This window comes from Styela clava, chromosome 3, assembly GCF_964204865.1.
Source record: "Styela clava chromosome 3, kaStyClav1.hap1.2, whole genome shotgun sequence".
Taxonomy (NCBI): Eukaryota; Metazoa; Chordata; class Ascidiacea; order Stolidobranchia; family Styelidae; genus Styela; species Styela clava.
This window is the reverse complement of record NC_135252.1, coordinates 23,752,892-23,778,822: the sequence shown is the minus strand read 5'-3', so window position 1 is coordinate 23,778,822 and position 25,931 is coordinate 23,752,892. Positions and strand designations below refer to the sequence as shown.

The 25,931-nt window shown below is 39.6% G+C and overlaps 1 protein-coding gene and 24 non-coding genes across 25 annotated transcripts; all 25 read left to right on the top strand.

Moving 5' to 3' along the window:
- The first annotated feature begins 3,167 nt into the window (after positions 1 to 3,167).
- On the top strand, positions 3,168 to 4,244 carry LOC144420930 (E3 SUMO-protein ligase ZBED1-like). The gene is made up of 2 exons (XM_078110783.1): positions 3,168 to 3,376; positions 3,824 to 4,244. Exons 1-2 carry the CDS (start codon positions 3,300 to 3,302, stop codon positions 4,242 to 4,244), a joined length of 498 nt encoding a protein of 165 aa, XP_077966909.1. The 5' UTR covers positions 3,168 to 3,299.
- Positions 4,245 to 14,392: 10,148 nt separating this feature from the next.
- On the top strand, positions 14,393 to 14,465 carry Trnar-ccu (transfer RNA arginine (anticodon CCU)). Its single transcript has one exon. It is a non-coding gene; the product is annotated as a tRNA-Arg (tRNA).
- A 129-nt stretch (positions 14,466 to 14,594) lies between these two features.
- Positions 14,595 to 14,676, top strand: Trnas-uga (transfer RNA serine (anticodon UGA)). Its single transcript has one exon. It is a non-coding gene; the product is annotated as a tRNA-Ser (tRNA).
- Positions 14,677 to 14,881: 205 nt separating this feature from the next.
- Positions 14,882 to 14,952, top strand: Trnag-gcc (transfer RNA glycine (anticodon GCC)). Its single transcript has one exon. It is a non-coding gene; the product is annotated as a tRNA-Gly (tRNA).
- A 688-nt stretch (positions 14,953 to 15,640) lies between these two features.
- On the top strand, positions 15,641 to 15,722 carry Trnas-uga (transfer RNA serine (anticodon UGA)). Its single transcript has one exon. It is a non-coding gene; the product is annotated as a tRNA-Ser (tRNA).
- A 205-nt stretch (positions 15,723 to 15,927) lies between these two features.
- Trnag-gcc (transfer RNA glycine (anticodon GCC)) lies at positions 15,928 to 15,998 on the top strand. The gene has a single exon. It is a non-coding gene; the product is annotated as a tRNA-Gly (tRNA).
- A 688-nt stretch (positions 15,999 to 16,686) lies between these two features.
- Positions 16,687 to 16,768, top strand: Trnas-uga (transfer RNA serine (anticodon UGA)). Its single transcript has one exon. It is a non-coding gene; the product is annotated as a tRNA-Ser (tRNA).
- A 205-nt stretch (positions 16,769 to 16,973) lies between these two features.
- Positions 16,974 to 17,044, top strand: Trnag-gcc (transfer RNA glycine (anticodon GCC)). Its single transcript has one exon. It is a non-coding gene; the product is annotated as a tRNA-Gly (tRNA).
- Positions 17,045 to 17,530: 486 nt separating this feature from the next.
- Positions 17,531 to 17,603, top strand: Trnar-ucu (transfer RNA arginine (anticodon UCU)). Its single transcript has one exon. It is a non-coding gene; the product is annotated as a tRNA-Arg (tRNA).
- Positions 17,604 to 17,732: 129 nt separating this feature from the next.
- Positions 17,733 to 17,814, top strand: Trnas-uga (transfer RNA serine (anticodon UGA)). Its single transcript has one exon. It is a non-coding gene; the product is annotated as a tRNA-Ser (tRNA).
- Positions 17,815 to 18,019: 205 nt separating this feature from the next.
- On the top strand, positions 18,020 to 18,090 carry Trnag-gcc (transfer RNA glycine (anticodon GCC)). The gene has a single exon. It is a non-coding gene; the product is annotated as a tRNA-Gly (tRNA).
- Positions 18,091 to 18,778: 688 nt separating this feature from the next.
- On the top strand, positions 18,779 to 18,860 carry Trnas-uga (transfer RNA serine (anticodon UGA)). Its single transcript has one exon. It is a non-coding gene; the product is annotated as a tRNA-Ser (tRNA).
- A 205-nt stretch (positions 18,861 to 19,065) lies between these two features.
- On the top strand, positions 19,066 to 19,136 carry Trnag-gcc (transfer RNA glycine (anticodon GCC)). Its single transcript has one exon. It is a non-coding gene; the product is annotated as a tRNA-Gly (tRNA).
- Positions 19,137 to 19,824: 688 nt separating this feature from the next.
- On the top strand, positions 19,825 to 19,906 carry Trnas-uga (transfer RNA serine (anticodon UGA)). Its single transcript has one exon. It is a non-coding gene; the product is annotated as a tRNA-Ser (tRNA).
- Positions 19,907 to 20,111: 205 nt separating this feature from the next.
- Positions 20,112 to 20,182, top strand: Trnag-gcc (transfer RNA glycine (anticodon GCC)). The gene has a single exon. It is a non-coding gene; the product is annotated as a tRNA-Gly (tRNA).
- Positions 20,183 to 20,668: 486 nt separating this feature from the next.
- On the top strand, positions 20,669 to 20,741 carry Trnar-ucu (transfer RNA arginine (anticodon UCU)). The gene has a single exon. It is a non-coding gene; the product is annotated as a tRNA-Arg (tRNA).
- Positions 20,742 to 21,156: 415 nt separating this feature from the next.
- On the top strand, positions 21,157 to 21,227 carry Trnag-gcc (transfer RNA glycine (anticodon GCC)). Its single transcript has one exon. It is a non-coding gene; the product is annotated as a tRNA-Gly (tRNA).
- Positions 21,228 to 22,203: 976 nt separating this feature from the next.
- Positions 22,204 to 22,274, top strand: Trnag-gcc (transfer RNA glycine (anticodon GCC)). The gene has a single exon. It is a non-coding gene; the product is annotated as a tRNA-Gly (tRNA).
- Positions 22,275 to 22,760: 486 nt separating this feature from the next.
- On the top strand, positions 22,761 to 22,833 carry Trnae-uuc (transfer RNA glutamic acid (anticodon UUC)). The gene has a single exon. It is a non-coding gene; the product is annotated as a tRNA-Glu (tRNA).
- A 353-nt stretch (positions 22,834 to 23,186) lies between these two features.
- Positions 23,187 to 23,259, top strand: Trnar-ucu (transfer RNA arginine (anticodon UCU)). Its single transcript has one exon. It is a non-coding gene; the product is annotated as a tRNA-Arg (tRNA).
- A 130-nt stretch (positions 23,260 to 23,389) lies between these two features.
- Trnas-uga (transfer RNA serine (anticodon UGA)) lies at positions 23,390 to 23,471 on the top strand. The gene has a single exon. It is a non-coding gene; the product is annotated as a tRNA-Ser (tRNA).
- A 205-nt stretch (positions 23,472 to 23,676) lies between these two features.
- Positions 23,677 to 23,747, top strand: Trnag-gcc (transfer RNA glycine (anticodon GCC)). Its single transcript has one exon. It is a non-coding gene; the product is annotated as a tRNA-Gly (tRNA).
- A 688-nt stretch (positions 23,748 to 24,435) lies between these two features.
- On the top strand, positions 24,436 to 24,517 carry Trnas-uga (transfer RNA serine (anticodon UGA)). Its single transcript has one exon. It is a non-coding gene; the product is annotated as a tRNA-Ser (tRNA).
- A 205-nt stretch (positions 24,518 to 24,722) lies between these two features.
- Positions 24,723 to 24,793, top strand: Trnag-gcc (transfer RNA glycine (anticodon GCC)). Its single transcript has one exon. It is a non-coding gene; the product is annotated as a tRNA-Gly (tRNA).
- A 486-nt stretch (positions 24,794 to 25,279) lies between these two features.
- Positions 25,280 to 25,352, top strand: Trnar-ucu (transfer RNA arginine (anticodon UCU)). The gene has a single exon. It is a non-coding gene; the product is annotated as a tRNA-Arg (tRNA).
- The last annotated feature ends 579 nt before the right edge of the window (positions 25,353 to 25,931 follow it).

The following is a 25,931-nucleotide window of genomic DNA, read 5'->3' as shown; positions in this document are numbered from 1 at the left end:
CTATTTGCAATTACAGATGCATCCGCACCCTCATTAAGACGCACACGCTCGTAAAAACTTTCCAGTGACTTCCCATAGTCCAAGACAAATCGCTAGCCCTTCTCGCCCAGTATTGTCTTTGGATTCGGCGATCATAATTGAGTAGCAACCTGCTGATTTGTCGCAAACTCTAATGGTGCGTGTACACTGGACGCGTTGCGGCGCGGCTTCTGGTCGAGCGGGACAGGTGTTTACATAGCGGGATAGCGCCAGGGCCGGATTTAGACCATGAGAGGCCCTAGGCTATTCCATTTGTTAGACCCCTCCATATTTTTGATCTCAGAATATCTCTCTAAACATCACATGTTGCTTAATGTTGAAAATATGAGCGCATTAAACTCTTTGTTCTTTTCATGATTCCCATTCATGGATGCAAATTTTTAATTAAAACTATAAAAATCAACTACCGATACTGCTTTTTGCGGAGTAGACTACGGTACTTTACCATAAAAGCTTCCAGCAGAATGCGCATAATAATTGCCTTTATTGTGATGCAAACGACGTAATAATGGCTGTTTACAATATGGTTGAAACCAGTTGTGTATAGAATTTTCTACTCTGAAAAACTTGATATATATATACTTCAGGTAGTGTTTAAACTTGTCAAGTTTTTAAAAGAATTCCAAACTTCGAAACCGAATTTCGAGGCCTGTGGACGTTGAGGCCCTAGGCTTTAGCCTGCCTAGCCGATTGGTAAATCCGGCCCTGCAAAGCGCGCGTCATTTCTCCTCCGCTACAGAGGCGGTTGCTTAGAGATTGGCAATAGCCCTTTATTTGGCAAATAACACAGAACGAAAGGGAACATTGGGTTCACCATCATATTATCAAATGAACTCCATTTATTCATGGAAACACCTCCGGGTGCTCCAGATCTTATTCTTGTTCGTTGTTTCCACAAATCTGTCCCTCAAAGCTTTCCATTTCTTTTTTGCCTGCTGTCCTAAATAGCATTGAGGTGTTAGTTAAGCAAAACAAGCTTATTTTTTCTGAATTCTGTGTACTTTCAAATATTTAGACAAAGTGATTTTGCCATCAAGATAAATCTAGCAATGCCGTAATAAAAGTTAACTCACCAGTAGGGCTGGGCATTTCGAATTGAATATTCGAATCGGTTCAGACGGGAATTTCGAATCGCCGCCATCTTGTTTTTTTTCCTGTCCACCAATGGTCGAGGCGATTTAACGATTTTTTTTTTGTGGAGCCATCTCTCGGCGGGACATTTCGATCGCTGTTTTTTATTTTTTTGTTATTTCTCTCACATCTGTAGGCGGCGTTTGAACATGTCCAGACTTGCACCTCTCCAAAGCCCTCTCTCTGCTCTCAGCTGTGAGCAGGACAAACGGCCGAGCTTCTCTCTCATATTATCTCTCGCACGTGCTACGCCGGCGTGATTTTGTCACGCACGCTTTTATGGCGCGTAATTTGTTCAGAATGCGGGAAGATCGGTTGCGCCGTCAGTTAGGATAGGCAGTTGTAGGACAGGCAGTTTTACACTTGCGTATGTTTTTGTGATTGCCGACATTGCAAGTGAGAAGGTATAGAAGACTAATTTGCGTGCTTTTTTTGCAGAATTATTGTGTATTTTTAAAGGGGTTTCTAGAATATTGTATACCGGTACTCGGCAACAGTACGGTATGATGAATAGGAAATCTCCCGTTTGGCGCCACTTTACTCCCCCAGCCAAAGACGATGACGAACGCCAGTACGTCGTGTGCAAGAGATGCGGAGACAAACTTAGTTACCATGCTACCACTAGTAATCTATTAGCCCATATTAAAAGAAGGCATGTAACTATTTGTTTGAACCCTGATAATCGAAGTGATTTGGACGAGTCCTCCAGTAAACAGTCCAAATTGGAACTTATTCGTCCCATCCTCCCTGCTCAGCAAGAAAAGATTACTTCTCTAGTTGTGGATTTTATTGTAAAGGATATGCGCCCGCTCAGCACAATAGAAGGAACACATTTCAAGCGCTTAATGGGACATGTTGCACCAAATTATTCACTGCCATCCAGGAGGACCTATAACACGACGTGTAGAGGAAGAATATTGTGAAAAAAAGATGGAGCTTAAGAGAGTTCTTGAAAACATTAGGCATATGAGCTTGACTTTCGATGCTTGGACTAGTGTGAAAATGGAAGCATATTTGGGCAGTACAGCCCATTATGTTGATGCCAAATTTCATCTGTGTTCATGTGTGTTAAGTGTGAAACCTTTGGATGATAAACATACTGCAAAAAATATTTGTGAGTGGGTAGAAGAAGTTCTCAATGACTTTGGTGTTAGTCCTCACGCTGTCTGTGCAGCAGTAAGCGATAATGGATCTAATATGAAGGCAACCAAAGATATTTTTCATGAAAAATTTGGTTGGGCTAGTGTTGCTTGTGCAGCGCACACTCTCCAACTTTGTTTAAACAAAGGATTGGGAATAAACGGCATAGAAAAACCTCTTGCAGCAGCTCGACGACTAGTGCAACATTTTAAGAGAAGTGAATTGGCGACCAGTGCACTGGGGAAAAAGTGTGAGGAAATGAAGCTTACCTCCAAAAGACTTATAATGGATGTATCCACAAGGTGGAACAGTACTTACAACATGCTTGTAAGGTTGCAGGAATTGCAATGGCCAATTTTGGCTATACTTGGAAATAAAAATATCACAAATGCCACCAAAGCCTCCGCTCTTACAATCAAGCCTGGGGACTGGGGGATTTTCAAGCAGTTGATTCCAGTACTTGAACATTTTGCAGAGGCTACTGATCTTTTAGGAGGCGAAAGGTATGCCTCGATATCGATAAAGAATCCATACATCAAGGCAACATTTTAAGAAAAGTGAATTGGCGACCAGTGCACTGGGGAAAAAGTGTGAGGAAATGAAGCTTACCTCCAAAAGACTTATAATGGATGTATCCACAAGGTGGAACAGTACTTACAACATGCTTGTAAGGTTGCAGGAATTGCAATGGCCAATTTTGGCTATACTTGGAAATAAAAATATCACAAATGCCACCAAAGCCTCCGCTCTTACAATCAAGCCTGGGGACTGGGGGATTTTCAAGCAGTTGATTCCAGTACTTGAACCTTTTGCAGAGGCTACTGATCTTTTAGGAGGCGAAAAATATGCCTCGATATCGATAAAGAATCCATACATCAAGGGATTGAAAAAACATCTGTCACGCGAGAAAGATGATGAACTTTTGGTAATCCGGCAGTTCAGACAAAAAGTAAAAGGCGAAATGGAGGAGCGATTTCCTATTGATCTTAATGATATCAGCTCGAAGGCAATGGCTCTGGATCCCAGATATAAACTGCGGGGACTTCGTACTGTGGAGTCACTTCAGGTAACTTGTTATTTCTTCCTGAATAAGATTTTTATCTTGCCAACAAAATTGCCCTACATGACAAACAACATAGCATGTTATTTTGGTTGGAATGAGGTCAAATTGAATTTTTGTGTATCTTCATGTTTCAAATGCATTGACAGGATTAGATAAAATTCATGACATATCTGCATCGACCATATCTAAAGATATAGAGTTGACTTTTTCCCCACTGCATAATAAACATTAGTGAACAATGACTTGTTTGATGTCAATTGTGGTTCCTAAATCGCAGATTTCAATAAAAAAACTAATCTAAAATATTCCTGTATTCAAAACTTGTCATTTATTGAATGCATAAAATTTCAAATTTATCCAAATGTTGCTTGTTTTGGCCATACTTAATAAGGATTCCTAGTTGATCTGGCTAAAGTTTGTTATCTTTTTTGACATGCTTATTTTTTCCAGCTCAAAAGTGCAATCGAATTGGAACTCAGTCTTATTTGAACAAACAGTTGTTGAAAAAGCTGAACCTTCATCTTCTTCAGTTCAGCAATCGACATCCATCATAAGCCTTGCCTTCGAATCATCAGAGTCCGATGACAGTGCAGATACTGAGGTCCCAGTGGTTGCCAATGAAGTGAACAAATTTTTTAGTTCCACAGTACTTTCTGAATGTTCAAACCCCCTCACTTGGTGGAAAGAGCAAAACGCTAATTATCCAAACTTGAGCAAGCTTGTTGGCAAATATATGTGTGTGACAGCAACATCAACCCCAAGTGAGCGATTATTTTCTGCAGCTGGAAACACTGCCACTGAGCTCAGATCAAGCCTCACCGGATCACATGTGCAAGCCCTTGTATTTTTAAAATGCAATTCTGACATATGACTTTTTCCTTCCCATTGACTTATTGATGAAGCATGTTTCTTATCATATGTGACAACTTAGCAAATGACTGAGTGATAGATTTTGTGTTTTTGGAATTTCATGTATCTGAAGGACCCATTGCAATAAAAAAAAGTCACATGTAATTTTGTAGTTGCTAATTTGGTAAAATTTTTATAAGTATTCGAGATTCGATTCGATTCGAAAAAAATATTCGATTCGATTCTGAAATCATCAGGTATTCGAAAATGCCCAGCCCTACTCACCAGTAACATGGAGCAATGTTCCGATCTCCTCCCAGTTGTTAGTTTTAATATTTATATCTCGGTAATCATGACGATTCATGTCATATAGACATGGTCTACATTGAACCTCATTTATTAGTAGTTCTTCAAAAGACATGACTGTGAAACAAAGTTTGTAATGAATTCAAAATACAATTGCTGTTAGAACTCATAAAGCAAATGATAAAGACTTTAATATTTCACTAGTACTTGCAATCAATTCTATTCTGGCCTAGATAAACGGTACCTTATTCGGATTTTGAACTTATAAATTACATTACCAAAACGCAAAACCTAGCCTAGATAAACGATACCTAAAGCACGTGGAATTCGACCTTCGAAGAATGTCAGTCCTCCGAAAAACGCTCACCGAAAGGAACTGCAGCGGCGCCGCGGGTCGTCGTTAGGTGCCGCGCTTTCAGTGTGACCAGCGCTTGAAACAATGGAGAGCGCATGTCCTAAGTCGCAACGCATCCAGTGTAAACGCATCTTATTTGTTCTTGAACCTCTTCCGCCATAGCCGTGACCATCTCTTCGAAGTGTAATCATAGGTGAAATCCTGACGTTTTATTTTATTATGAAGTTTTGCGGAACGGGGGTTAATTTCAATATTTAGTTCTACGAATTCTCTCCCCTTACCTGCATTGTTGGACACTTCGCTCTTATCATTGCCTCTATGCGCCATTTCTTGCACACAAAAAATCGGCGAAATTCCAGGAGCATTTTTAAATATTCTTTGTTTGAGGAGACGACGCAAGCGATGTCAAGGTTAAGCATGTTTTCCATACTTGGAACCTTCATCTTCTTGTGGTCTTCATAGCTTTCCCAGCTGGTAGCCGACAGCACGTGGTCTGCACTGCTATCGTGCCTCCTTAGTCCACGATTAGTTTCCATAGCCTTTGACCATGAAAACCTCTCGTAAAGAGATAAATGCTGACTCTGATTTTCTTGTAGCAGTACTGAAATTTAGACAAGCGAAGCAGTACGCCTTGTCGTTTTGAATACTGTAATCTAGCCATTTGAAATTATCATACCACGACGATCTGAAGCCTCTTCCTTTACGATCCTTAGGAAATGAAGACAGCTTTGACTGCGATGTTCCACTACCCAAGTCACCAATATCACGAGCCTCCATGACATATTTACAATTATATTAAATTACAAGCTGACGAATGTCACAGACCCAAGGCGTGCCGTCTTCCGAGCAACCGCGTTTATGGTCATATTATTACGTCACAATTGTCTTTCGAAACGCCAGTCTAACGAAGGCCGGTGCCAGATTTGTTGATTAATTTGGTTGTTTTATTTTTTAGCTTTAGAGTTGTTTAATTTATGTTATGAAAGTTGTAGGCCTACGTCATTTTTTGGTTTGATTGTGAGATGGGCTGTAACAAATTGTACAAACGAAAAGTTATTAGTACCTACACTTAGCCATTAGCCTGTGGAGGTGTCACTATGGAGTAAGAGCGCTGTTTTGGGGTATCCCCTAACTTTCGATCGATAAGTCTTCGGTCTCTTACGATATTCTCGTTTGTTACTTTAATGGTCTGCCTGTCTCGCCGATATATTGCATGCCACACCTCTTACAAGTTATTAAGTATATGACATTTTCTGAGTTGCAACATATCCTTTGATTTATGTTCATCTGGATTCCCGTCACGTTACCTGTGCTCATTTTATTTTCGAATATTCCCAAGGGGTGCATGCTTCCCTGTTGCATTTATAAAAAACCCTATTGTAACTTTCTTGGTTTTTCTGGTTTTGGTTTTGCTCTGACCAATCTGTCTCACATTGTCGGATATTTTCTGTAAGCCTTTTTTGGAGGTATAGGGAAGATACATTTTAGTCGTTCATTGATTGTTACTTAATACGCATTGATACTCCGAGGAAATTTTTCAAAGTTCGGTTTGGTTTTCGACAAGCATGCAGAAATCACGAAAGGAAAATTGGTAAGAAAAACTGACCAGAGATTGCCCTTTTTGACCCAAAAAGTAAGCACCAAGATCAACAACTATTGCCATTCATTACCTATTTTAAATGGTGTTCCAATTTTTGGTTTCAGACCAATGAAAACAGCGCAGACAACTTACCATATTGATGCGTTATCTCACGTGGATTCGTGTGAAACCAGATACACGATACTTTTAAAGTGCAAGAATTGAAAATGTCTTGTAACTACCACGTTATCGTTTTTTTTTTTGAAATCAGTGATACACAAAAATGCAGAAACATTGATGCTGCTTTATAAGTCGCTTGTAAAAATCTTCAAGTATGCAAACGATTGGCAGTACACTGTGCCACAATGCTGTTAACTGACTGTTTCATGCTGAGCTGTGATTTGCTAGCACTTTCAAAAATCCGTAGTTGCAATTTTCAATATATTTATTTTTGCAATCATATTTTATGCCTTGCGATTGCACATCAGCTCTCCCTCGTAAGTCAACTTTCATTCATTCACCGTTGACCCATCAGCTTGAATACCGAAGAAATTTATCATTTTGCAGACTGGACCAACATTGGTCCAAAACTGCAGAGTCTGTATTGTCCGCATCATAGTTTTTACATTTCTCGCGGTTGTTATACGGTTCAGACGTACTGTGTACGTTGTCAGAACGCAGTTTCACCTCGTCTGGGCAAATATACCCAATAAACTGTTTAAGTCTTATGCCATAGTCGTCTGCTGGCAGGTTGTTAAGCATTTTGGTCGTTTTGTAATTCCGAAATCGTTGCAGGCTGTGGAGCATTTTGGTTGCTGTTATTTTATTGTTCCGAGTGGGATACGTTTTCTGTTCGCTCTTTTCTCCTTCTTGGAATGGTCTATGCAAGACCAGAAAGCGATGGAAACTCTTTTCTTCTGGATGGGCAATCTTTTTGAACGTGGCTCAGTTCTTTACAATAGCGACAGACGGCTTCACTCTCACACTCTGTGTAATTGTTACATCCCCCGCAGGTTAGCACGTACAACTCTCGGGTAGGTGGGTTTTACACCTGTTCCCGTCGATTACTACGTAATATGGTAAATGATCCTTTTTAAAGTTTTTAAAAATAAAGGAGGTATGGTCATTGTAAATGTTCGTACCTGTATGCCAGTTTTTGAAGGCATTCTGTACTTTTCAAAGTTGTTCGATTTTTGTTACGGCTTTGTTATATGTTGTTTCCTCAGGTATACCCCTTATCGATATCCGAATTGGAGCATCGCTAGGCAAAGTGACGGAGATCAGTGTGTCTTTTGTTCATATTTAGCCACTGGTAGAATGCAAGAACTTTTCTCTGCTGCTTGCACTTGGATTTTCTGTGGCAGCAAACATCAAAATCCATGTGCCTCTTTTCGACCTTTGAAGAGTCCGTTTATGTGTTTGCAGTACTCCATTGTGGTTACGTTGTTTTGGAGAATCTCCATTATTCCGGCGACATCCAGGTCCTGCTCAGCTTTGAGAAACAGAGTCCGTGTTCTTGAGCTTCTGCTTTACGTGGATGATTCTTCTGTATCAGGTGGTACGAAACGGCGGCTGAGTAATTCATCATTGTTGCTGTCTTTTCTTTTCCTTTATCTTCTTACTCTTCCTTTATCTTCTTATCTCTTTACCCAGTAAAGAGTTGCCCTAATCTAATAGCAAATTAATACTTTAATATATTTTGGGAAATATTTTCAGATTGGCTTTATTTTGGTATAAATCTTGAGTTTAGTGTAAATTTTGAGACTGGTATACCAACCAGCCGTGAAGAAAAACATGCAAGTCGAACAGTCTAACAATGTCATTACCGGTAACATTATGGGTGCTCCAGAAGTGTGCGTATCAAAATAGAGGTCGCTAATTTCGTTCGCCTATTTTACATCAAGTTGTATAAAGGGACTGAAACCTATGGACAAGGGGGTATATTCACTTGGCTAACACAGACAGTCCTCGAACTCGTAATAAAACTAAAATAAGGAAAATCAGAATAAAATTATGGCCTGAGCCCAACCGACCTCATTTCGGCGCATGTCCATATTAGGGCCATGATGCCAGAATTTCGTGTTTGTCAGTTAATAAGCATTACTTTTCTATTTAGTAATGATACGGTTACAAAATTTAACGATTTTGTTAATGAGTCGTAAAACATTCCTGCTGTTTGTTTCTGGGGCTCTGCACACATTGGTCCCGGTAGAGAATTACAATAATAGATAGTTTAAAATTTGCTGCCATATTTTACATTTTGCGAAACATGGTGTATGTTGCCTAAAGCTTAAAATTATCGGGAAAAAGCTGTTAACTGATCATTTGACAGGTCAATTTGTCAAGAGCTTCTGACATGGCAATTAAAATTGGAAAGAGCGGTATTATTCACCAGATAACGTAACCTGCTTGAGAGCAGTTTTTTTAAACTTGGTGTAATTTTTTATAATGATCGGGTTTTTCTCTTCTTTAATCTTACAATCATTTATATTTTTCACCATATCTATCGTAATCTAAAACGCTTGTTTTGCCACACGATCGATATGCCACATTAGTGAAAGAGTTTTCATATTCCTTGCTTTTTTTGGTCTGCGCAACCCTGCAAGCTGAAAATGTCAACTTTAATATTCACTCAAAGTTTTCTGGTCACGTCATATCGTTTTGACGTGCCTTTATCTTAAATCTTATGCTCGCTTCACGACTTTACTGATTCTTTAGTTGTCTCGCATATCGGCGTATCGAGATCGTGTAATCGTTACAACTAATATTCTGTTTATTTTTTAAAAAAATATATCATTTCCGTTAAAAAGGGGACTATAACCGCAAATTTTTTTTGTTTTCACAGCGGAACTTCAGTCTACACTCAAATTAGTTGAGAAATTGAAGGCCACCTTTACTATATCAGCAACGCAGAACGAACGTACAGGTGTAATCCCGTTCATTCAAAAATTCATTTACATTCTAAAAGTTTCGTTCTTATAACTACGGGCATGCCGCACTTATCAGGAATGCATTGAGAATAGTCACGGTTGTCGGGCGCCTATGGAAGCCATTTGTATGAATATTTTATTTAAAGTTAAAAATGTTACACAAGTTAAAAATGTTTTTTTTCTCACTCACCCCTGAGACAGTTGGCGACTCAGTAAGGTAATTGGCGAATGGATAAGACAAATTGATTAGGTTGGATATGGTTGGATTATTCTAGAAATCACAAAGCTTACAATGAACAAATTATTTAACTCAATTTCAATGAAAAAATCAAAATCTAATTATGTGAAATAAAACAAATACACTCAATAAAACTTGATTCGAAGCAGGGCTGAAAAGTCAAGAGTTTGATGTTTTTTCGCTGGTATTTGAGACGCAGCAGCAAGTCTAAAGCTAGGAATTGAAATTTGTATCCGAGTCTGAGTCAAATTGTTTAGCCAAGGCTTCTTTGGAGTCAAGCTGTTTAGCCAAGGCTTCTTTCGAGTCAAATTGTAAAACAGATCCTTGTCGGATTGACATTGTTTAGCCAAGGCCTTGGCGGACTCAAATCGTTCAGTCAAGGCATTGTCAGAGTCGAACTGTTTAGCCAAGGTCTTGTCCGAGTCAAGCTGTTTAGCCAAGGGCTTGTCAGAGTCGAATTGTTTAGCCAAGGTCTTGTCCGAGTCAAGCTGTTTAGCCAAGGCATTTGTCAGAGTCAAACTGATTAGCCAAAGTGTTGTCCGAATCGAATTGTTTAGCTAAGGCTTTGTCGGAGTCGACTTGTTTAGCTAATGCATTGTCAGAGCCAAACTGTTTAGTCAAGGTATTGTCAGATTCTAAATTTATACCCAACTTGGCCGCGAAATCAGCTATTCGGAGTCAAATGAAACACTTCACCGAGTTTAGAGCCTTATTCAGACTTAAAGATTGAAACATCTTATGACAAAAACACTGCTGCAGTAAAAGCAATCAGATGTAAAGAAGAAGGGTGGAACTTCAAACACAAATCAATCAATCATTTATTTTGGTTCTCTGACATACAATAATAGAAAAAGTAAACAGACAAACAACAGCAAATTGGAGTAAATAATTGAATGCAATTAACTTCTAACTTTTTTTTTTATCTCAAAGTGAGAAAGCTGCGCTTGTCAGACATGAGCAAGTTTTCAAACTAGCGGTATGGTTTCACTTCGCAAAAAAGATGCCGCCAGGTTTTTACGTTTTACGCCGTGATGCTTTCCATATGTATATAAATTTACTGAGCGATGCTTATATATAAAATAAAAAATTAACAAAGTAATTACTAGAAAAAAAATCCATAAATTTTAGAATTTTGTTGAAAAAAGTAACCCAAAAGGATTTTCAGGCGACCCAGTTTTAGCAATACAAGAATTTGTTTGACTCGTAACGTGTAACATAATTCAAAAATTAATTCTTCTAAAAGCTCAATGTCAGTAATTGTTTAGTCATGGTTGAAATACTCTGTAAATCACAGAGATTGAAATGAACAAAATACCTCATCAAATTATCGATGAAAAATTTAAATTGTGATTACATGACATAAAAGAAGTAAGACACACATTTTCTACACTTTTTAAATAAAGTTCTTCCTAACAGGGGATTTTCATAGTTACTGAATTCTACAGAAGAAGCAATTACGTCTATATGATATCATCATAATCGGAGAGGGTAATAGGTGTCGCAGTTTCATCGAATATAGGTGGGGCAGTATCATCGTATATAGACGGGGCAGTGATATTATCTGGTGGGCCAGTATCATCGTATATGGACGGAGCAGTGATATTTTCTGTTGGGGCATAATCGGGTTCGTCATAAACGCCTTGGACACTTGGTATTTGATGAGAAGAGTGGGGATTTGAAGATACAGTAGGGTTGGGTGGTGCTCTTGGTGGCTGTAAACTATCATACATGAAATATGGTATAGGAGTGGTGGAATATTGTCTGGGACAATATAATCAGGATCAGCGTAAGCCTCCTCCACACTCGGTATTTGAATTATTATGTTGGGGTTTGACATTGGTGACAGATATCCTTCCTCATCTACCGGTTCGCCAATCTCTGCGTACACATGGATTGAGGTCGACATTGCAATACTTTCCTCGTGGCCTTGTCTGCAACGAAAACTAAGGGTTAGTTGAGATATAAAAGGTGGGTGGAGGAGTGCAGAAAATTCATTTCACCTCTTTTTCCAATAAACGACAACTCCAATTGCAACAGCTATTACTAATACTATCACAGATCCAACTACTATAAAAATCGTAGTGAGAGGGATGCTGGAGTCTGATTTAGTGGAGACCGGGTTAAAGGTCGTCTGGTTTGGTTTGTTTGTCTGGGTAGTTGGAGCGATACGATTGGTTGAAAGTAGGGTCGGGGTTTCTACTCTGTTAAAATTTTTTTTCCAAATTTACTAAAAAAAATGGCAGCAAAAATACTGGCTCATGTAAAAAAATTTACAGGCCCAATCAGTAGTATTATTAACAGTATTTTCAGTAAATTTACAGAGATTGATGGTAACAAAAAATTAATATAAAACTGTAAAAAATATTACTTTTTTACTACTAAAATACTACCAGTAGTAATATTTTTTACCTTAAAATAGTAAATAAAATTACTATCTCGATGGCAGCTACCTTGCCCGACAGTAGTACCATACAATACTAGCATGATGGTAATTTCTCACTCGCGATGACCGAACCACTACGAGAGTAGCAAAGCTATTTACTGGCACGACACAACAGTAAACACACAGAATATTACAGTTAAAATAAAAAAAACGAGATTCTGGAATCGAAAATCATTTTATAACAATTGATATTTTTATCAAACCATGAATACACACTGAATGCCTATAAGGCTTGTAAAACAGTTTCGAAAGAAATTTCAGAAAATTTATGGTCTGCAGTCAAATTTAAACACCTATTAGGAGACGTTGAAGGCTATCCATGCAATAAAATGAGGGCACAAGTTCTTGTAGGACATAGGAATTCTGTATGTAATGGATCAAAATTGAGTTTCTATCGGCACTTGTTAGAAATCTGGTCTATACATTTCAAGGTCTATTTATTTATCTCAATAGATTCAAATAAAGTCAAACAAGAAAACGTTTTAGGACTGGGTTGTTTAGTTGACAAACTTATTTTGATATCAAATTTCTGGATACCAGGCTATGAGACGCTGGCAAACGTGACATAATAACGAGACTATTGTAAGAATTTCACGATTTTTTGCACTTTACTTTAATTATAATGTTTCAAAATGAAAATTTTGGGAAATATCATGCAACCTATTTTGTAGCTATGGCAAGAGTTTCAAAGATGACAAATTCTAAAGTTAATTTTGCAAGATAATTTTCAAAATAAGATTTCAAGGGGCGTGGAGTCGAAGAGCGGGAGTTTGAGGATTTTGGTAGGAGCATGAGTGGGAGTTCTAAATTTTGAAGCTTCCAGAGTCTATAGAGTTAATCATAGTCGGAGTTTATCCACACTTATGAATAGAGTTTGACTGGAAAGCTCATGAGCTAGGAGCAGAGTTTGCAGAAGTTGCAAATTCGAAAATGTTAAAATTATAAAACTGGACAAAAAGTTACACTAAAGCAGCTAGCATAGCAGCAGTCAAATCTTAAAAGATCAGGGAGTCAAGAGTTTTAATTCATATTTTGAAGGAGTCTTGAGCAGGAGACGGAGTCATATATTTGCAAATGTGCGAGATGATAGACATGAGTGGAAGCCAGAAATTTTGTGGTTGAAGAAGATCACGGGGCAGAGTTTGTTTAAAATTATCCAGACTTCACACCCAACACACAGCTAAATCATTTTTTATCAAATTAATCGATTAGCCAAAAGCAGGGCTGCGAACTCGAACTTCGAAAAACGCTATCAAATACATGAACTCAAACCCCTGACCAGGGTAATGAACTCGAACTTGAGAAACTCAATCAAAGGCATGTGAGAATTTGATCGAGTTTTCACCCCTGGTCAAAAGTGATGTAAGCTGCAGTAACACCACCAGAGTTTACTTAAACATCAACTTCTAACAACGGCACATATAACGCCTGTGATAGATTCACTCTTCTTGCAAGGCCGATTACTTTTGCATAAACATCTTTGCCTTTACTTTTTTTCGACTTAGTGCCTCTGGGGTTTATGTCACCGAAGAACCTGGAAAAAGGCCGAACTGAAATGGCGAATAGGTTTCACATATGAAAATTGGAAAACGTCCTGTCATCTCATCACCAAAATAGTAAAAACACAAACACTGGACAAAAATAGTAAAAATGTCAGGTATTTATAATGTATCGTGCCTTGTCAAGGGATAAACAAAAAACTGTCAGTGGGCCAGGAATGCAATTGCCAAACCAGAAAACTCCAGATCCTCCTAGCCCCCAGTTGTCGCAAATCGCAATAGGCTCATCCGCTCGTTGACATTCGATTGCAAATGCAGCAATTGAAAAATATTGTATTAATTTCTTTCATTAGTAATGATTTTTTGCAAATATATCAAAAATTTCCTGCTACAAAATTGAGAGCACAGTGACATCGTTTGAAATTGAAGTTCACTAAAATAGGATTGTTGTGAGTTAATTTTTCACATATGGATGTAAAACATATTAGATTAGGAGAAAACATGTGTGGTACCGCCAGTCAGTCATGATTTATTTTAACCATTAATCGGTACCGTACCGATGAATGGTTAAAATAAATCATGACTATTATTACCCACCTAAAAATTGTTTAACTAATTAAATAATTCCCAGCCCTACTTATGGCCCAGTCCCCAGGGTATGGACACCGTGAGTTTGTGCAAGTCCAGTCACATATTTCATTTTCACAACCCATTTTCACCGAGAGTGAAAAGATAACCTATTGCGCAACGAGCATTGGGGTTTTAGTGGTAGATTTCTCGCCTGTCACGTGGGAGATCGGGATTCGATTAAACCTTGCGAGTCTTCGTGGCGCAATGGATAGCGCGCTGGACTCCTAATCCAGAGGTTCCGGGTTCGAGTCACGGCGAAGATAGTGTTCATTTATGTGAATACATTTTAAATTCTAATTAATACATCTTTCCCGTAAATATCCGTTGCTTATGTATTTTTTAAATTTTACCAAAGAGATAAAATCTGTATACCAAAAGTTACTAAAGTAGAAGCTGTGATGGCCGAGTGGTTAAGGCGTTGGACTTGAAATCCAATGGGATATTCCCGCGCAGGTTCGAACCCTGCTCGCAGCGTTTAATTTTGTAAACATATGAACATTGAACCACAAATCACTAACGTAGTAACTGTGATGGCCGAGTTCTTAAGGCGTTGGACTTGAAATCCAGCGGGATATTCTCACGGAGGTTCGAGCCCTGCTCGCAGGGTTTAATTTTGTTTTATTTAAGGTAAAAACATTAAAATGCAGTCGAGAGTGAAAAGATAACCTACCGCGAACGAGCATTGGTGGTTCAGTGGTAGAATTCTCGCCTGCCACGCGGGAGGCCCGGGTTCGATTCCCGGCCAATGCAACTCATAATATATTCAAGAATTTGATAATAATTCATGGTACGAAATATGGAAAATGTTCTGTTTTCTAATAAAAGTTGCGAGACTTCGTGGAGCAATGTCTAGCGCACTGGACTTCTAATCAAGAATACATTTTAAATTCTAATTAATACATCTTTCCCATCAATATCCGTTGCTTATGTATTTTTTAAAATTATGCTTATCTATTTTTCAAATTATTACTAAAAAGACAAAGTCTATGAACCACAAGTTACTAGCGGAGAAGCTGTGATGACCGAGTGATTAAGGCGTTGGACTAGAAATCCAGCGGGATATTCCCGCGCAGGTTCTTACCCTGCTCGCAGCGTTTAATCTTGTTTTATTAATATATGAACATCAAAATGCAATCGAGAGTGAAAAGATAACCTATTGCGCAACGAGCAATGGTGTTTCAGTGGTAGATTTCTCGCCTGCCACGCGGGAGATCGGGTTTCGATTAAACCTTGCGAGTCTTCGTGGCGCAATGGATAGGGCTCTGGACTTTTAATCCAGAGGTTCCGGGTTCGAGTCCCGGGGAAGGTGGTGTTCATTTATGCGAATACATTTTAATTTCTAATTATTACATCTTTCCCGTCAATATCCGTTGCTTATGTATTTTTTAAATTTTACTAAAGAGATAAAATCTGTATACCAAAAGTTACTAAAGTAGAAGCTGTGATGGCCGAGTGGTTAAGGCGTTGGACTTGAAATCCAATGGGATATTCCCGCGCAGGTTCGAACCCTGCTCGCAGCGTTTAATTTTGTAAACATATGAACATTGAACCACAAATCACTAACGTAGTAACTGTGATGGCCGAGTTCTTAAGGCGTTGGACTTGAAATCCAGCGGGATATTCTCACGGAGGTTCGAGCCCTGCTCGCAGGGTTTAATTTTGTTTTATTTAAGGTAAAAACATTAAAATGCAGTCGAGAGTGAAAAGATAACCTACCGCGAACGAGCATTGGTGGTTCAGTGGTAGAATTCTCGCCTGCCACGCGGGAGGCCCGGGTTCGATTCCCGGCCAATGCAGCTCATAATATTTTCAAGAATTTGATAATAATTCATGGTACGAAATATGGAAAAAGATCTGTTTTCTATTAAAAGTTGCGAGACTTCGTGGCGCAATGGATAGCGCACTGGACTTCTAATCCAGAATACATTTTAAATTCTAATTAATACATCTTTCCCATCAATATCCGTTGCTTATGTATTTTTTAAAATTATGCTTGTCTATTTTTCAAATTATTACTAAAGAGACAAAGTCTGTGAACCACAAGTTACTAGCGGAGAAGCTGTGATGACCGAGTGATTAAGGCGTTGGACTTGAAATCCAGCGGGATATTCCCGCGCAGGTTCGTACCCTGCTCGCAGCGTTTAATCTTGTTTTATTAACATATGAACATCAAAATGCAATCGAGAGTAAAAAGATAACCTATTGCGCAACGAGCATTGGGGTTTCAGTGGTAGATTTCTCGCCTGCCACGCGGGAGATCGGGATTCGATTAAACCTTGCGAGTCTTCGTGGCCCAATGGATAGCGCGCTGGACTTCTAATTCAGAGGTTCCGGGTTTGAGTCACGGCGAAGATGGTGTTCATTTATGCGAATACATTTTAAATTCTAATTAATACATCTTTCCCGCCAATATCCGTTGCTTATGTATTTTTTAAATTTTACTAAAGAGATAAAATCTGTATACCAAAAGTTACTAAAGTAGATGCTGTGATGGCCGAGTGGTTAAGGCGTTGGACTTGAAATCCAATGGGATATTCCCGCGCAGGTTCGAACCCTGCTTGCAGCGATTAATTTTGTAAACATATGAACATTGAACCACAAATTACTAACGTAGTAACTGTGATGGCCGAGTTCTTAAGGCGTTGGACTTGAAATCCAGCGGGATATTCTCACGGAGGTTCGAGCCCTGCTCGCAGGGTTTAAATTTGTTTTATTTAAGGTAAAAACATTAAAATGCAGTCGAGAGTGAAAAGATAACCTACCGCGAACGAGCATTGATGGTTCAGTGGTAGAATTCTCGCCTGCCACGCGGGAGGCCCGGGTTCAATTCCCGGCCAATGCAGCTCATAATATTTTCAAAAAATTTGATAATAATTCATGGTACGAAATATGGAAGAAGATCTGTTTTCTATTAAAAGTTGCGAGACTTCGTGGCGCAATGGATAGCACACTGGACTTCTAATCCAGAATACATTTTAAATTCTAATTATACATCTTTCCCATCAATATCCGTTGCTTATGTATTTTTTAAATTTATGCTTGTCTATTTTTTAAATTATTACTAAAGAGACAAAGTCTGTGAACCACAAGTTACTAGCGGAGAAGCTGTGATGACCGAGTGATTAAGGCGTTGGACTTGAAATCCAATGGGATATTCCCGCGCAGGTTCGTACCCTGCTCGCAGCGTTTAATCTTGTTTTATTAACATATGAACATCAAAATGCAATCGAGAGTGAAAAGATAATCTATTGCGCAACGAGCATTGGTGTTTCAGTGGTAGATTCCTCGCCTGCCACGCGGGAGATCGGGAATTGATTAAACCTCGCGAGTCTTCGTGGCGCAATGGATAGCGCGCTGGACTTCTAATCCAGAGGTTCCGGGTCCGAGTCCCGGCGAAGATGGTGTTCATTTATGTGAATACATTTTAAATTCTAATTAATACATCTTTCCCGTAAATATCCGTTGCTTATGTATTTTTTAAATTTTACCAAAGAGATAAAATCTGTATACCAAAAGTTACTAAAGTAGAAGCTGTGATGGCCGAGTGGTTAAGGCGTTGGACTTGAAATCCAATGGGATATTCCCGCGCAGGTTCGAACCCTGCTCGCAGCGTTTAATTTTGTAAACATATGAACATTGAACCACAAATCACTAACGTAGTAACTGTGATGGCCGAGTTCTTAAGGCGTTGGACTTGAAATCCAGCGGGATATTCTCACGGAGGTTCGAGCCCTGCTCGCAGGGTTTAATTTTGTTTTATTTAAGGTAAAAACATTAAAATGCAGTCGAGAGTGAAAAGATAACCTACCGCGAACGAGCATTGGTGGTTCAGTGGTAGAATTCTCGCCTGCCACGCGGGAGGCCCGGGTTCGATTCCCGGCCAATGCAACTCATAATATATTCAAGAATTTGATAATAATTCATGGTACGAAATATGGAAAATGTTCTGTTTTCTAATAAAAGTTGCGAGACTTCGTGGAGCAATGTCTAGCGCACTGGACTTCTAATCAAGAATACATTTTAAATTCTAATTAATACATCTTTCCCATCAATATCCGTTGCTTATGTATTTTTTAAAATTATGCTTATCTATTTTTCAAATTATTACTAAAAAGACAAAGTCTATGAACCACAAGTTACTAGCGGAGAAGCTGTGATGACCGAGTGATTAAGGCGTTGGACTAGAAATCCAGCGGGATATTCCCGCGCAGGTTCTTACCCTGCTCGCAGCGTTTAATCTTGTTTTATTAATATATGAACATCAAAATGCAATCGAGAGTGAAAAGATAACCTATTGCGCAACGAGCAATGGTGTTTCAGTGGTAGATTTCTCGCCTGCCACGCGGGAGATCGGGTTTCGATTAAACCTTGCGAGTCTTCGTGGCGCAATGGATAGGGCTCTGGACTTTTAATCCAGAGGTTCCGGGTTCGAGTCCCGGGGAAGGTGGTGTTCATTTATGCGAATACATTTTAATTTCTAATTATTACATCTTTCCCGTCAATATCCGTTGCTTATGTATTTTTTAAATTTTACTAAAGAGATAAAATCTGTATACCAAAAGTTACTAAAGTAGAAGCTGTGATGGCCGAGTGGTTAAGGCGTTGGACTTGAAATCCAATGGGATATTCCCGCGCAGGTTCGAACCCTGCTCGCAGCGTTTAATTTTGTAAACATATGAACATTGAACCACAAATCACTAACGTAGTAACTGTGATGGCCGAGTTCTTAAGGCGTTGGACTTGAAATCCAGCGGGATATTCTCACGGAGGTTCGAGCCCTGCTCGCAGGGTTTAATTTTGTTTTATTTAAGGTAAAAACATTAAAATGCAGTCGAGAGTGAAAAGATAACCTACCGCGAACGAGCATTGGTGGTTCAGTGGTAGAATTCTCGCCTGCCACGCGGGAGGCCCGGGTTCGATTCCCGGCCAATGCAGCTCATAATATTTTCAAGAATTTGATAATAATTCATGGTACGAAATATGGAAAAAGATCTGTTTTCTATTAAAAGTTGCGAGACTTCGTGGCGCAATGGATAGCGCACTGGACTTCTAATCCAGAATACATTTTAAATTCTAATTAATACATCTTTCCCATCAATATCCGTTGCTTATGTATTTTTTAAAATTATGCTTGTCTATTTTTCAAATTATTACTAAAGAGACAAAGTCTGTGAACCACAAGTTACTAGCGGAGAAGCTGTGATGACCGAGTGATTAAGGCGTTGGACTTGAAATCCAGCGGGATATTCCCGCGCAGGTTCGTACCCTGCTCGCAGCGTTTAATCTTGTTTTATTAACATATGAACATCAAAATGCAATCGAGAGTAAAAAGATAACCTATTGCGCAACGAGCATTGGGGTTTCAGTGGTAGATTTCTCGCCTGCCACGCGGGAGATCGGGATTCGATTAAACCTTGCGAGTCTTCGTGGCCCAATGGATAGCGCGCTGGACTTCTAATTCAGAGGTTCCGGGTTTGAGTCACGGCGAAGATGGTGTTCATTTATGCGAATACATTTTAAATTCTAATTAATACATCTTTCCCGCCAATATCCGTTGCTTATGTATTTTTTAAATTTTACTAAAGAGATAAAATCTGTATACCAAAAGTTACTAAAGTAGATGCTGTGATGGCCGAGTGGTTAAGGCGTTGGACTTGAAATCCAATGGGATATTCCCGCGCAGGTTCGAACCCTGCTTGCAGCGATTAATTTTGTAAACATATGAACATTGAACCACAAATTACTAACGTAGTAACTGTGATGGCCGAGTTCTTAAGGCGTTGGACTTGAAATCCAGCGGGATATTCTCACGGAGGTTCGAGCCCTGCTCGCAGGGTTTAAATTTGTTTTATTTAAGGTAAAAACATTAAAATGCAGTCGAGAGTGAAAAGATAACCTACCGCGAACGAGCATTGATGGTTCAGTGGTAGAATTCTCGCCTGCCACGCGGGAGGCCCGGGTTCGATTCCCGGCCAATGCAGCTCATAATATTTTCAAAAAATTTGATAATAATTCATGGTACGAAATATGGAAGAAGATCTGTTTTCTATTAAAAGTTGCGAGACTTCGTGGCGCAATGGATAGCACACTGGACTTCTAATCCAGAATACATTTTAAATTCTAATTATACATCTTTCCCATCAATATCCGTTGCTTATGTATTTTTTAAATTTATGCTTGTCTATTTTTTAAATTATTACTAAAGAGACAAAGTCTGTGAACCACAAGTTACTAGCGGAGAAGCTGTGATGACCGAGTGATTAAGGCGTTGGACTTGAAATCCAATGGGATATTCCCGCGCAGGTTCGTACCCTGCTCGCAGCGTTTAATCTTGTTTTATTAACATATGAACATCAAAATGCAATCGAGAGTGAAAAGATAATCTATTGCGCAACGAGCATTGGTGTTTCAGTGGTAGATTCCTCGCCTGCCACGCGGGAGATCGGGAATTGATTAAACCTCGCGAGTCTTCGTGGCGCAATGGATAGCGCGCTGGACTTCTAATCCAGAGGTTCCGGGTCCGAGTCCCGGCGAAGATGGTGTTCATTTATGCGAATACATTTTAAATTCTAATTAATACATCTTTCCCGTCAATATCCGTTGCTTATGTATTTTTTAAATTTTACTAAAGAGATAAAATCTGTATACCAAAAGTTACTAAAGTAGAAGCTGTGATGGCCGAGTGGTTAAGGCGTCGACTTGAAATCCAATGGGATATTCCCGCGCAGGTTCGAACCCTGCTCGCAGCGTTTAATTTTGTAAACATATGAACATTGAACCACAAATCACTAACGTAGTAACTGTGATGGCCGAGTTCTTAAGGCGTTGGACTTGAAATCCAGCGGGATATTCTCACGGAGGTTCGAGCCCTGCTCGCAGGGTTTAATTTTGTTTTATTTAAGGTAAAAACATTAAAATGCAGTCGAGAGTGAAAAGATAACCTACCGCGAACGAGCATTGGTGGTTCAGTGGTAGAATTCTCGCCTGCCACGCGGGAGGCCCGGGTTCGATTCCCGGCCAATGCAGCTCATAATATTTTCAAGAATTTGATAATAATTCATGGTACGAAATATGAAAAAAGATCTGTTTTCTATTGAAAGTTGCGAGACTTCGTGGCGCAATGGATAGCGCACTGGACTTCTAATCCAGAATACATTTTAAATTCTAATTAATACATCTTTCCCATCAATATCCGTTGCTTATGTATTTTTTAAAATTATGCTTGTCTATTTTTCAAATTATTACTAAAGAGACAAAGTCTGTGAACCACAAGTTACTAGCGGAGAAGCTGTGATGACCGAGTGATTAAGGCGTTGGACTTGAAATCCAGCGGGATAATCCCGCGCAGGTTCGTACCCTGCTCGCAGCGTTTAATCTTGTTTTATTAACATATGAACATCAAAATGCAGTCGAGAGTGAAAAGATAACCTATTGCGCAACGAGCATTGGGGTTTCAGTGGTAGATTTCTCGCCTGCCACGCGGGAGATCGGGATTCGATTAAACCTTGCGAGTCTTCGTGGCCCAATGGATAGCGCGCTGGACTTCTAATCCAGAGGTTCCGGGTTCGAGTCACGGCGAAGGTGGTGTTCATTTATGCGAATACATTTTAAATTCTAATTAATACATCTTTCCCGCCAATAGCCGTTGCTTATGTATTTTTTAAATTTTACCAAAAAGATAAAATCTGTATGCCAAAAGCTACTAAAGTAGAAGCTGTGATGGCCGAGTGGTTAAGGCGTTGGGCTTGAAATCCAATGGGATATTCCCGCGCAGGTTCGAACCCTTCTCGCAGCGTTTAATTTTGTAAACATATGAACATTGAACCACAAATCACTAACGTAGTAACTGTGATGGCCGAGTTCTTAAGGCGTTGGACTTGAAATCCAGCGGGATATTCTCACGGAGGTTCGAATCCTGCTCGCAGGGTTAAATTTTGTTTTATTTTAAGGTAAAAATATTAAAATGCAGTCGAGAGTGAAAAGATAACCTACCGCGAACGAGCATTGGTGGTTCAGTGGTAGAATTCTCGCCTGCCACGCGGGAGGCCCGGGTTCGATTCCCGGCCAATGCAGCTCATAATATATTCAAGAATTTGATAATAATTCATGGTACGAAATATGGAAAATGTTCTGTTTTCTAATAAAAGTTACGAGACTTCGTGGAGCAATGGATAGCGCACTGGACTTCTAATCAAGAATACATTTTAAATTCTAATTAATACATCTTTCCCATCAATATCCGTTGCTTATGTATTTTTTAAAATTATGCTTATTTATTTTTCAAATTATTACTAAAAAGACAAAGTCTATGAACCACAAGTTACTAGCGGAGAAGCTGTGATGACCGAGTGATTAGGGCGTTGGACTAGAAATCCAGCGGGATATTCCCGCGCAGGTTCTTACCCTGCTCGCAGCGTTTAATCTTGTTTTATTAATATATGAACATCAAAATGCAATCGAAAGTGAAAAGATAACCTATTGCGCAACGAGCAATGGTGTTTCAGTGGTAGATTTCTCGCCTGCCACGCGGGAGATCGGGATTCGATTAAACCTAGCGAGTCTTCGTGGCGCAATGGATAGCGCGCTGGACTTTCAATCCAGAGGTTCCGGGTTCGAGTCCCGGGGAAGGTGGTGTTCATTTATGCGAATACATTTTAATTTCTAATTATTACATCTTTCCCGTCAATATCCGTTGCTTATGTATTTTTTAAATTTTACTAAAGAGATAAAATCTGTATACCAAAAGTTACTAAAGTAGAATCTGTGATGGCCGAGTGGTTAAGGCGTTGGACTTGAAATCCAATGGGATATTCTCGCGCAGGTTCGTACCCTGCTCGCAGCGTTTAATCTTGTTTTATTAACATATGAACATCAAAATGCAATCGAGAGTGAAAAGATAACCTATTGCGCAACGAGCATTGGTGTTTCAGTGGTAGATTCCTTGCCTGACACGCGGGAGATCGGGATTCGATTAAACCTTGCGAGTCTTCGTGGCGCAATGGATAGCGCGCTGGACTTCTAATCCAGAGGTTCCTGGTTCGAGTCCCGGCGAAGATGGTGTTCATTTATGCGAATACATTTTTAAATTCTAATTAATACATCTTTCCCGTCAATATCCGTTGCTTATGTATTTTTTAAATTTTACTAAAGAGATAAAATCTGTATACCAAAAGTTACTAAAGTAGAAGCTGTGATGGCCGAGTGGTTAAGGCGTTGGACTTGAAATCCAATGGGATATTCCCGCGCAGGTTCGAACCCTGCTCGCAGCCTTTAATTTTGTAAACATATGAACATTGAACCACAAATCACTAACGTAGTAACTGTGATGGCCGAGTTCTTAAGGCGTTGGACTTGAAATCCAGCGGGATATTCTCACGGAGGTTCGAGCCCTGCTCGCAGGGTTTAATTTTGTTTTATTTAAGGTAAAAACATTAAAATGCAGTCGAGAGTGAAAAGATAACCTACCGCGAACGAGCATTGGTGGTTCAGTGGTAGAATTCTCGCCTGCCACGCGGGAGGCCCGGGTTCGATTCCCGGCCAATGCAGCTCATAATATTTTCAAGAATTTGATAATAATTCATGGTACGAAATATGGAAAAAGATCTGTTTTCTATTAAAAGTTGCGAGACTTCGTGGCGCAATGGATAGCGCACTGGACTTCTAATCCAGAATACATTTTAAATTCTAATTAATACATCTTTCCCATCAATATCCGTTGCTTATGTATTTTTTAAAATTATGCTTGTCTATTTTTCAAATTATTACTAAAGAGACAAAGTCTGTGAACCACAAGTTACTAGCGGAGAAGCTGTGATGACTGAGTGATTAAGGCGTTGGACTTGAAATCCAGCGGGATATTCCCGCGCAGGTTCGTACCCTGCTCGCAGCGTTTAATCTTGTTTTATTAACATATGAACATCAAAATGCAATCGAGAGTAAAAAGATAACCTATTGCGCAACGAGCATTGGGGTTTCAGTGGTAGATTTCTCGCCTGCCACGCGGGAGATCGGGATTCGATTAAACCTTGCGAGTCTTCGTGGCCCAATGGATAGCGCGCTGGACTTCTAATTCAGAGGTTCCGGGTTTGAGTCACGGCGAAGATGGTGTTCATTTATGCGAATACATTTTAAATTCTAATTAATACATCTTTCCCGCCAATATCCGTTGCTTATGTATTTTTTAAATTTTACTTAAGAGATAAAATCTGTATACCAAAAGTTACTAAAGTAGATGCTGTGATGGCCGAGTGGTTAAGGCGTTGGACTTGAAATCCAATGGGATATTCCCGCGCAGGTTCGAACCCTGCTTGCAGCGTTTAATTTTGTAAACATATGAACATTGAACCACAAATTACTAACGTAGTAACTGTGATGGCCGAGTTCTTAAGGCGTTGGACTTGAAATCCAGCGGGATATTCTCACGGAGGTTCGAGCCCTGCTCGCAGGGTTTAAATTTGTTTTATTTAAGGTAAAAACATTAAAATGCAGTCGAGAGTGAAAAGATAACCTACCGCGAACGAGCATTGATGGTTCAGTGGTAGAATTCTCGCCTGCCACGCGGGAGGCCCGGGTTCGATTCCCGGCCAATGCAGCTCATAATATTTTCAAAAAATTTGATAATAATTCATGGTACGAAATATGGAAGAAGATCTGTTTTCTATTAAAAGTTGCGAGACTTCGTGGCGCAATGGATAGCGCACTGGACTTCTAATCCAGAATACATTTTAAATTCTAATTATACATCTTTCCCATCAATATCCGTTGCTTATGTATTTTTTAAATTTATGCTTGTCTATTTTTTAAATTATTACTAAAGAGACAAAGTCTGTGAACCACAAGTTACTAGCGGAGAAGCTGTGATGACCGAGTGATTAAGGCGTTGGACTTGAAATCCAATGGGATATTCCCGCGCAGGTTCGTACCCTGCTCGCAGCGTTTAATCTTGTTTTATTAACATATGAACATCAAAATGCAATCGAGAGTGAAAAGATAATCTATTGCGCAACGAGCATTGGTGTTTCAGTGGTAGATTCCTCGCCTGCCACGCGGGAGATCGGGAATTGATTAAACCTCGCGAGTCTTCGTGGCGCAATGGATAGCGCGCTGGACTTCTAATCCAGAGGTTCCGGGTCCGAGTCCCGGCGAAGATGGTGTTCATTTATGCGAATACATTTTAAATTCTAATTAATACATCTTTCCCGTCAATATCCGTTGCTTATGTATTTTTTAAATTTTACTAAAGAGATAAAATCTGTATACCAAAAGTTACTAAAGTAGAAGCTGTGATGGCCGAGTGGTTAAGGCGTCGACTTGAAATCCAATGGGATAATCCCGCGCAGGTTCGTACCCTGCTCGCAGCGTTTAATCTTGTTTTATTAACATATGAACATCAAAATGCAGTCGAGAGTGAAAAGATAACCTATTGCGCAACGAGCATTGGGGTTTCAGTGGTAGATTTCTCGCCTGCCACGCGGGAGATCGGGATTGGATTAAACCTTGCGAGTCTTCGTGGCCCAATGGATAGCGCGCTGGACTTCTAATCCAGAGGTTCCGGGTTCGAGTCACGGCGAAGGTGGTGTTCATTTATGCGAATACATTTTAAATTCTAATTAATACATCTTTCCCGCCAATAGCCGTTGCTTATGTATTTTTTAAATTTTACCAAAAAGATAAAATCTGTATGCCAAAAGCTACTAAAGTAGAAGCTGTGATGGCCGAGGGGTTAAGGC